This window comes from Dinoponera quadriceps, unplaced genomic scaffold (assembly GCF_001313825.1).
Source record: "Dinoponera quadriceps isolate SergipeBrazil2010 unplaced genomic scaffold, ASM131382v1 scaffold120, whole genome shotgun sequence".
Lineage (NCBI taxonomy): Eukaryota > Metazoa > Arthropoda > Insecta > Hymenoptera > Formicidae > Dinoponera > Dinoponera quadriceps.
In genome coordinates this window covers 1890755-1902130 of record NW_014554309.1, presented here as the reverse complement: position 1 = coordinate 1902130, position 11376 = coordinate 1890755, and the positions used below count along the sequence as shown (strand labels likewise).

The 11376-nt window shown below is 45.3% G+C and overlaps 1 protein-coding gene across 1 annotated transcript in view; it reads right to left on the bottom strand.

Moving 5' to 3' along the window:
• The window catches only part of LOC106745530 (teneurin-a), a 730052-nt gene that overhangs the window by 463329 nt on the left and 255347 nt on the right, over positions 1–11376 (bottom strand). Inside the window, exon 4 of the mRNA XM_014621223.1 lies at positions 8061–8306. Within this exon, the coding sequence (XP_014476709.1) occupies positions 8061–8295 (235 nt within the window). The 5' untranslated portion in view covers positions 8296–8306. The remainder of the gene's footprint in view (positions 1–8060; positions 8307–11376) is intronic.

Genomic DNA, 11376 nt, shown 5'->3' with positions numbered 1-11376 from the left:
GATCGGACCGCTGTGTACGTAAATGCACGACAGCAATTTACGGCGGTCGTTAAAAATCCCTCGCTCGCGCGGCTTATTACGCGGTAATAATAAGCACGGGGAAACATGATTTCCGGCGGATCAAGGGCCACGATTCCTCGTTAAGGATAACTTTACCCCGGGCGTGTTTATTTTGCCGATGAGAAGCCACATCTACGTAAAACGAGAGTGATATTTACGGGCGAGGTCGCCCGTCGCTACCGTAATCCTGAAACGAGCTCTATGATCAAGCGCTGTAGCGTAGGAGGAAAAGGAGTTGGTAAGAGGAGATACGTATCCAGTTCGCAATTTGTGTGCAGTCGGTAATTTCGGTTGTTACGCTGTCGCCGGAGCAACGGCCGCCGAGCCTTACAGCGTCGCTGCCATTACCGTGATTACTCGTCGCAATTTTAGTTATACATCGCGCATATACCGGACGGTGCCCGGTGCGATTTTCAAATTTCCTTAATTGACGATTCATCGAGGGAAATTTCAACCCGCGCGGAAAGCAACCGCGGCTTATGAACGTTCACTCTCCGCGCCGAAGGAAAATAGTGCTGTATTCGAATAAACGTTTGCTAAGGAGTAGTTCGAGTAATTATTCTACTTCGATTAAATCGATGTTACTTGAGTGAGGTATTTTCCTCTTTCGGGGTGCTACGTTCAAATAGTACCTACTTAATCCGAGTAAAATACAATTACCCAGATACCCCTTAGCAAATATTTACCTGAACGCCTGTTTCCTTTCAGCGTACTGCTATCGACTTGCATAATTACGAGAACAACGGTTATTTTAACAAGGTGAACATGTTAGAAAATAATACGCCAACGAGACAAATATGTTAATTTAACATCTATTTGTGAACTTCTTCCTAACGAAAATTTAGTTTTTAACATTTTTTTTTTTCACCGTATAACGCGCATCCCCGAGACGTAGACAATTTTGGCGAACTCTATTCTCCCCTCCGTTTCTCACCACACCAAAACGCTATTTTGTGTTATATTCTGAAAATATATATACACGTCACGTTTTTGGGGTTCCTTTTTTTTATCATTGTACGTCACCAAACATAGGTCCAGAATAAGGGCTAGTATTCTCGGGTTGAACCATCGTTGGGTGATGGTATTATGGCTCGGCAGTCCCTGGCCATATTATTAAACGCACCTTAAATTTTACATTTCGTTGATTCCCGAAGACCAACTATACGGTTCATCTATCGATCGAATTATGTTAAGGAACCATTATTCGATGAAAGGCATTTTTTTATGACGTCATTTCACTCGGCTGTTACGATGACCCGGAACAAGTATGAACTCGCGCTAGTTGCGTCGTCGATATTAACGAAAATGTACGGTGAGTTTTGAGTGTGTGCCAATTGAAGTTCAGTTTTACTTTTGTTCATTCGCGAATTGAAACTTCAAATCCCTCGCTCGCTAGCTGGCGAGACGAATTTTCGCGTGAAAAATTATTGATACCGTTTAGAGAAATTCTATAAGATAGAACGAGTGATTTACCGACACCTCGGAAAGTAGCAGAGGTGAAAACACGCTGCGATCGACGCCGAAAATGATTCCGATCGAGTAGACGTAAAATCAGCAGCTGTTCTTCTCCTGACCGGCGTTTTCTATTAGAACAACCAAAGTGCGTCTAATAACATAACCGGGGACTGTGCATACACCGACGCTGAGAAGCAATATTTTCAATGCACTCAATACCCTCGCTTGAATAACAGATCGCTCGATCATTTAACGCGCGTATATAATTACACTCGCCTCACGTGGCGGCGGTGTTAAAGACGGGACAACAGGTACTGTTATTGCGCGATAGGAGGTTGGAGGAAGCGGAGGGAAGGATTTGTAGGGAAATTTATCGGTAATGTAAATATACGTACATATGTACTGGCAGAGCGCGCCGGACCGTGTTGCGGTGGCGGCTGCTGCGGGATATAAAGCGAGAACATTCAGTCAGGCACACGAGAGAGCTCGTGTCCCGGTGCTTACGGTCGTGTAGGCCTACTTTACGTACCTCTTCAATCTTGATTTCGCGTTAGGCAAGTATATATTAAGCGCCTGGCTGTGCGTTACGTTCGCGCTTTTGCGCGTAATATCGAGTCACGCGCATTATCGGCCGTACGCTCTCTCGCAAGATCGTTGCGCGACTTTGACTTTAATTACGCGCACACCGTGACGCATTTCGGAGGTACGCGAAACGGGATCGGCCGTTTGCCGAACGTTACCTCGAATACACCGTCTCGCGCAAACTTAGCCCGCAACGTGAGCGGCGCGCGATCCCCCCGGCGAGTCCATCGGCAAGATTCGTTCGAATTTATCCCGGGATATCCGCCGGGTTACGGCGATCGGCGCGACAGAAATCCGATCCGCTGCATTTTAATGAACCATTTGTCGGCAATAGAGTGATTTAAATGGATTGACTGTCTGTAACGCAATTATTCAAGCGATATCGCCCGAAGAGAGGAGCGCCCCCGTAATTTGACGTTCAAAGCGATCCCCAGACATGTGAATCCCGATTTCGCGCGATCCGACATCTTTAAATTATTCATCCCTCCTGATAGCTGCGATGGCTCGCCACCGGGCCGGTCGGTGTGTAAGTTCCCGACCGGGTGATGGAATAAGTAGAAACGCGGTCCCCGTCGCTTTCTTTCCGAAGGCAGGAAACTTTCGCATTACCTTCTAATGACTGTTGCTTTAACCCATTTCCCGGGCTCGCCACGGGAACTCCAGATATCTAATCCCGTACGTTAGCGTCTTAGAGTTTCCAACTCTCGCATATATGCCGTTACACTCGAGTAAGGATTCCATTATATAATCTTTGCTGTACCTAAAACTCCTAATAACGTTTGCGCGAAGATAGCGATGGGGCAGGGGGAGGGAGGGGGGGGGGATTAACGGCGCTGTCTCTGTTCGCAATTCGTTCTCTCCGAGCTCAAAACAACGTGGAAAGATGTTTCGGAAATTTCACCATTGTCCTAGGATTCTGCTCCGTTGTGTATAATGAATACATATGTAACAAGTATATATGTGTATACATATGGAGGGAAACCATCGAAATTGACACAGATATGCTGAACCGACATGATTGTCGGTTGTAAAGTATTAAATCCTGCCTGACAGTACGTGAACTTCGATATTATTGTGTATAATAGTCGGAGCTCAAGTGACAGGTTTCTGTTATCAAGAGCGTTCGGTTGTGTTGTTAACGTCATTCGACTTCTCGTTGTGTTCGAGTTTTGTCGACTTTTCCTCTTGTAGAAGTTAAAATAACAAATCAACGGTAAGTAATTTATTCAATAATATTACTTTGTACTATGCGTTTTGTTTCTTTTTAAATCATTTTCGATCCTGTGCCGATCTCCAAACTCACTGAACCGTGCAACAAAAGTCAGGGTTAGGTGGGTTCTGAGAATCGAGATAGAAATTATGCGAATTTACTGGCCTTTCAACCGGCATGCCTGAACTTTCTTGTGAAATATCATTTCACAGAACACAGTCGAAGCTATCTGAGTTTATTCCTGTTTTTCTTGTTTATTTGTTAAGACGGCCGGGAAGAAGTCGGAAAATCCTTTCCCACATAATACCGGAACGATACGTATCGCAAAGTTAAAAATATTTTTCAAATATGCAAGATTAAAAGTAACACGTAGGGATATGTAATAAATGTCCAACATAACGTAATGTAATTTCGGCGCGTTTTAATCTTTCGATAATCTCTCGCAAGTACCGTGGTATATCAATGTTGGAATCCAGTTTCTGGAAGCATTGATCCTTGAACACCTTTAAAAGCGGTTATGTGCGGAGAAATATGTAATAATTCTCACAAGACTATCACATATGTCGGTAGAAAATTTATGTTGTTAATTTATATCCATGCACGTCAATTTGAATTTTACTCCTTCGACGAGGCTTCGGAGCTTGAAAGCAAAATGGTGTATTGATTTTCGGTTGCCTTTTCGTCTGTAATAAAAATAACGTAATAAACATATACGTAACTAATACACGTACGTAACAAAGATAACGGGGGTACGAGTGTCGTTTTGAGACGTACGGCGAAAGAAGACGGCGATGAATTATTTGCCGAGGCTTCGTCGCGCGCGCGGTCGACGAGCTACAGCGCGATTTCGTTATACCTTCGTGAATTCCAAACTCGCTAATCCCTCTATCTCCGATATCTAGCGTGTACCATACGATTACTTCGCGAAGCTGGAACTTCCATCTGGCCATTAAAAATTTATCCATGGCTTAACCCCCGTCTTCTGAAATCCTTGAGAATACATCGGGGCTAAGAGTCCGTGGTATGTAGTAACTTGAAAATGCTCGGAAGCCAGATGGAGAGCTCAGCGCGGTTAGAAGATCTCGAACCTTAGCCTGGGAAAGCAGTCGGCTTTTAGTTCTCGCTACCGACCGCCATTAATACTGAGAACGCGCGCGCGCCCCCGCGCTTTGCTCTATGAGATCTTCGAGTTTATTTTATTCATCACGCTCACGTGACATTTCTCCGACCGGGGGGTGGCGTAATGACGCGGACGGACGGACGTAAATATTTGACGGACGTATAGATAATGTGCGTTTCACGATGCGCGCGCGACTGCAACCTCCGAGATTCGCGAGCGACACCGGGGTGCGTGCATGCGTGCGTGCGAGCTCGTCATTTTGATCGATACCTCTGGCTGTGCGAACGTTGAAATCGCGGTAAAGGGTAGGCACGAAGCGCGGAACAATAGACGCACACCAATCTGTGTGTGTCTGTGTGCGTCGATGTCCGTATGGCGAATAACATATAAACAATATTTGATTAACGCGAACCGAAAACGGCCCGATAAACAAGTAGGCGTGCACTCGCGTAATAATCCCGGTAACTGCTATTGTATTTATTTCGCCGTACTAAATTACCAATTTATATAATCTCTTGGGGAGAGGGAGGGGAGGGGGGGGTCGTATACATGTATATGCTGCATATACGATATCGTGTGCGCGAGATTTTCGCCATTTCGGCCGGAGGTTTTCCGAAAGTTTTAGCGAAGCGCCGAATCGTTGCCGGTGTAATGAGCTGACGATATAATATCTAGACCGGGGCTTGATAGGGGGGGAAGGGGGAGAGGAGGCAAACCCGGGGACAGGACTTCACGGTTAGACGTCGATATATCGATGACTGAGCGCGGACGGAGATTAAGAGCCCACCATCTATATATCGGCGCACGGGGCCCTCTCGTAACGTGACACATCGGATGCCATTAATAAAGAGACGTACTTTCCTCACCGTGTCCGTCGGCGAGCTATAATGGGTATTTTGATCCGAGCTAAGAAGGCGAGGCACCATAAAGAGGAGATCTCTTTAGGCTAGGTGCGCCGAGACGCGACGCGACGTGTATCCCGAAACGAATTTTGCCCCTGTATTGAGCCTTTAATTCTCACAACGCAGTGGCAGCGAAGATAACAGAATACATTCAATTCCGATGGTACGATTTACTTTTACTTCGACCGCACGATCATGTCTTACAGTGGTTGATACATAAATGAATTCCTTTAGTAATCTTTCCCCAAATTCTAACAGCATACCAATCGAAACATGACCTATACGCGCGTGCAATTAGAGAAAGATTAGCCGTACCGAATCGAAAAGAAGTGAAGTCAATGTTAGCACTACTCACACGAGTCACGCAGATATGAAAAATGACATTAGCCGTTACTAATTCAAAGGCACACTTCAGCCGCCGCTAGGTTTCGCCTTTCGTGACGAATTGGCTTTTCCCGAGTGTACCCTGGAGAGCGTCAGAGTAACGTGGAAACTCCGATTTGGCATATCCCCGCTAAGAAGAATGCATAAAGAGGGGATCCGGGGATGGATATCCGCGCGCTGTTAATTCGTCGCTCCGCCGATTGCGTTTACGGGTCGCGGTAATACGGTCGATTACCGGCGACGATACCTCCGCGACGGAGGTTTATCCGGCGACGTCGGACGACGCGTTATCGCGGAAACGATTGGAATTTTAATAGCCGTTGTGCAGCGAGCTGTGCAAACGGCATACCGCGCGAATGAAATCCTTGACCGTTCTTCCGCCGACAAAGCTCGCTTCCACGCTTATCAATTATGACGAACTTCGCCAGCAGGCGGTCGAGAGATGGATATTAAACGACGGATTAATAAACGACGAGATCCCACGGTGGCGTTCGCTCCGTCGGAGGACCGATTCCGAAAATTCGCGATGATAATAAGGACCGCGTCGTCTTCTCAGTAAAGTGCATAATATCGATTCACCGTATGAAGCGCGCGTATCCAATGAGCGAAAGAGAGAGAGAGAGAGAGGGAGCGCGCAGAAAGCGGAAGAAGAGAACGGGACAAGCGAGAGAAGCTGCGGGCGGATAAAGGCGAGTCGTTACGTTGTCGGTACATCGTCTCTTTCGATACATTTTCGAGTGCGGTTACGTGACACTGCGCCGTGCCCACCGAGTCGAGTGGTAAATGGGCTCGAGGAGGGGTCGGCCGCGGAGGACACGAGCCGTAGGAAATGGGAGAATAGGGATGAAAATGGTGTGGGACGAGGGGACGTGGGGATCGGACGAGGAGGAGGTAATCTTCTCTCTCTCTCTCTTCCTCGGTGACGCGCGGAGAGAAGCCGCGCGGTAATCGACGGCAAGTGAATTGGAACAAATGCAGACAGACGTGAGGTGGGCATCGCTGGACTTGCTCGATACCGCAGCGACGGCAAGGAATATATAGTATAAACCGTAGTGTATCGGTATTAATCGAATCCGTCCGTCGGTCCATACCGTCGCCCTACCGACCGTCCGGCCCGACTTTGTTCGGCCTCGAGACGAATCGATGAAACGCCCGTGGGAATCGAGGAGAGCGATCGGGCCGGGCGAGATGACGAAAAGACACGCGGAACGAAGGGACGGAGAGAGAGAGAGAGAGAGACAAGGAGCTTTCCCCGTATAGGCGCGGAACGCTTGTCCCAAATATCCATCTGCCCGGGATCATTCTACGGGATCACCGAAACCCTGCGTCGAAGGCTCGCTCGGGTTGTGTGTTTACCTTCGGCACAATGTGGCGAGACTGGCGCAACAACAAGCGCAAACGTACAAGAGGCGAGGCTTGAGCTAACGATGTTTCGGTTGTATAATGCACGCGCCTGTGCGAGTTATTGCTCGCGGGGGGCTTCATTTACTTTTCAAAGTGCTCGCCTATTATATTAGAAGGGGGTTGTGCGCTCGGTGGCGCGCGCGCGCGGCAATCTTGATTTTGGTCTTCGAACGTAATATCCGGCAGTGCTTGTAGACGACGCGAGGAAGTAAAACTAATTTCGTAAATCCTTTAATCTACGCGTTTGGTGGAAAGCCGAGGCGAGATTAAGGGGGAAGCGGACTGAATGGGCGAGCTCCTGGGTGTTTGATGGAATATGATGAACGAGGTACGTAAAACTTGGTTATTGGTATACCGGATCAAATAGAGGGAGAAAAAAAGAGGAAGGCAACTTTAGTCGGACGCGCCGCAATTAAAGTAGTTGCGAAAGTTCACGACACGCAGTCTGACTGACAACGAGACACGCGGGCGATAACGTTTCTCGAGTCGCTCGAGTCGCAATTTTGCCTTTTGTTAGCCTTCAATTTTACAAGACAATCGGAGCTGAGGTAGCGAAATCGGTTTGATTTCAATCGGGGTGATATAATTTGCTCCTACTCTTTGACATCGACGATGTCTTAAATTTCCGTTCCCGCTGTTTCGGCCTTAAAACAAATTGCTCGAAATAGCGTTAAAATGAAACCCGTAGAGTTCAAGAGAGAAATTCACAAGTGTCAGAATCATCAAACTAGGTTTTTATTCATCTACAGGACCGTCCAAGTAGTCGTAAACTACCCTTAAGAGTATCAAAAGTAGCATCCAAATTTGGACTCGGAAGCCACAAAGTCGATCGCGTAACATCTTCCGGACGATGAATTGATTTCGTTGCGAATCTCGCGAGAGGCATTTCTTCGCGAATTTGCCCGATGCTAGGGAAATTCTGGTTCGTTCAATGGAAACTTACTGCCGTATTGTTGCGCCAAGATGGAGGCGAACATCTGACCGGGACTGCGCGCACCTCTCGTTGCGGACGAACTCGATACGGGCCCCACCGCGTGACGCGCGTTATCCTCGTCGTCGCTGCTAGATTGGGCACTAGCTCCGTAACCGCGCCGTTCTCTCCATTCCAGGGACCGCTGACGGCGCAGCCCACGGCCCCCATTTGCATGACCGCGGCCCAAAGTGCCTTCGCTGTCCATCACTGCGGCATCTGCAACAAGTGCCGATGTTTAACACACCGTATTGTCGTTGAGCCTTCGTCGGCACGTTTATTTTCGCTCCTTAATTTCGCGCACTGAGCCAGCCTGACTGTGAGATTCGGTAATTTTTCTGATGTGCCCTTGCTTCGATATCTGTACACTGAGAGAAAGATATAGTTGTTTTCGGGGACAACAGTATCCTTTTTTTTTTCATTTTAACCGCAAAAATAATCAAGAGAACATTTTTCTAGTAAGTGTTACTATAGTGTTAGCGACAATAACCTTACGCGTATGTTGCTGGTATTATTTTTGTGGTTAAAATAAAAGAAGGATATTATTGTTCCCGAAAATAACTATTTCTCTCTCGGTGTAACTGTGCTTATCTAGTGTGCGGATATTATAATTTTGAATGTACGGGAGGTAAATAAAAGGGAAATCTGCCGCAATCATTATTTTTGAAATAGAGGTAGTTTGAAGTTTAAGAGGAAATAGTGTGTTGGTTCTACAAAGAAAGACGTAAGAAATGTTGCATGTTTTGAGAAAAGAATTCTATGTTTATATGTGCGATATAATTCAAAAAATTTAACAACTGTGGGATCTTAATTTTTTGCAATTAGTGCCAAATTAAGATTGGAATTGATAACGCAAAGAATGTACAGGACGTGACTCAAAACCCGGGGAATAAACTCAGCGCGCGAAAATAATATTAAAAATTAACAATGTTATTCTGATTTGTTATAGAGTAATCTTGATGATAAATAGTCTAGTAAACAAACAAATTATAGTATCTGAGCTTTTGGAAAGAATTTCTGAAACATAAAGTGCAGAGCGAAATCAAAGTGAGCGTGTGAAAATTTAGGAGCTTATTTGAGTGTTTGCGAGTGCCAAATTCGCCCCTGAGGTGTTTCTCGGACATTAAGTTGCACCCTGTACTTTCCCACGTGAAAAATCTCTCTCTCTCTCCTACAACCCGACAGACGCTCGAAAATCGTCGGAATAAATCCAAAAACTGACTTCCGACCGTCGGAACGCGCGAAAATGCAAGGCAGACGTATTATATTCTGTGCGAGCTCTTAATAGCGTCTCCTGGCGCGCTGAAGGATCTTAAGATTTATACGAAAATACCAAATGATGAATCAAGTGCTACACGAAAGTCGTCGCGCGGAATAACAATGATGCCATTACGCGAGGCGCGTCAACGTCGAACAACAGTAGCTCATTAGGCATTCAGAGCCGTTGCTCGGAATCATTCAGGACCGAATGAAATCGAATTGCATACTCGACATTTGCTGATATTCAATGCAGATAATTCAGACTTGGACGCTGACAGGCTTGTTTACGTCTGGGCCACGAGGCGCGTTAATGTACACTGTCACTTCTAATACACGAAGAAGATAATGGACGTTGCCGATTCTGACTTCTAGTAGCGAAACATTAGAAAATAGATCTGTTTTTGGACTACTTAACATTCGCTAGCAGCGTATCGATGCGACGCACCGATCCCTCAATTGAGGTTACACTGAGAGAACTACTAAAACTATAGTCATTTTCGGCTCAAACATGATGTAATCAGATCATATTAAATCAAAAAGCAATATGAAATTGACGAAATACAAATATAACAGGAAGATTGTCTTTAAGATTATTATCTTCCTACAATATTGTATTTTGTCAATTTTATGTCAATTTCATATTGCTTTTTTATTTAGTATGATCTGATTATATATATGCACAAAAGAATTTACTTTCTACATAATACAGTAACAACGTGGAATAAAATACTTTTTTTTATGCATTACATGAAAAAAGAGCTATTTTCAAATTGCTATATCTCAAAAAGGAAAAATCATATTGAAACAAAACGGAATGCATTAAAAATCTAAAAGTTGTTACTTTCGCATTAACGAAAATTAGAAAAAAAAAAATTTGCTACCGGTACAACGTCGTGAAAGTCCTCAAAATCGTCGTTTTTGGCCTCTTTGACGCCACTTTTTTCGAAATATAACGTGATAGTCATATTTGAACGACGAATTCACATTTCAGCAGGCAAAAGTACATCAGAAATGACTGTTCACACTCGCGAAGAAGGTCAAATTTTGTTTGACAGTATAATTACTCCAATACCTCTCCTCGGCAAATATTTATTCGAACGCTTTCTCCCTTTCAGTGTGCTTAAAGAGATTCTGAACTTTCGACCGGTGGAATCTCCTCGTCGATCCTCACCCGAATAGACACGTCTGTAGATCGATAAGATACTGAATGTGTATAGCGGCGGATAATTGAGTGGTGGATGCCTCTCGAAATTCCCATGGAGACGTCCTCGCCCGGCGTTGCTCTCCCTTGATTGCAGGGGCCGTTGATTGATGCTCCGAGGGAGAAGCGAACAGTGATGTCTTAAGATCACTCACTGTTCCTTGGACTATGAAATTTCAGTTTGGAAATGGTATCACGGATGAAATGGCCGTGTTACGTTTCCGCTCACGCCTTCGTCGCCGAACGTCGAAGAACAGAATTAATTCCATCCCCCACGATTGTCGTCATCACCGCAGAACGCGAGAACAAGCCCCGCCGATCGTATTTACACTATTAATAATACTTAATAATCGAGCACTCCCCCCCCTCCCCCTATACGTGATATAAATACGAATCTAACAAAAACAATCTCACGTGAAAACGATTCCGTTTCAATAAAAGAAAATAAATACGACCGTTTACCGACGGCGTCCGATTGAATTGGTTGGGGAATTTGCTCGGCAAATATTATATGAAAATTGAATGAGACGGAAGTAAATTAAATTTTGTATCCGCGGCAAACAATATGCGCCAGATTGAGTTTGTAAAGGTACAATTACGATTGTAATACATACGTCACAAATTTATAATTCGCGCTCGATAAACACCGGCCGATCACGTTTTCATAAAAATGGCTCACCGCTCGTTCGCGAGTACCGCGAATGGAAAAAAAGGGATTTGTTGCGGAATCACGAGCTTTGTCCCGTTGTAATTCGAAACGGGGAGGAAAGGGGGGAGCTAAACGCGAATACGATTCGCCGCTGCGGGCGTATATATATATATATATAT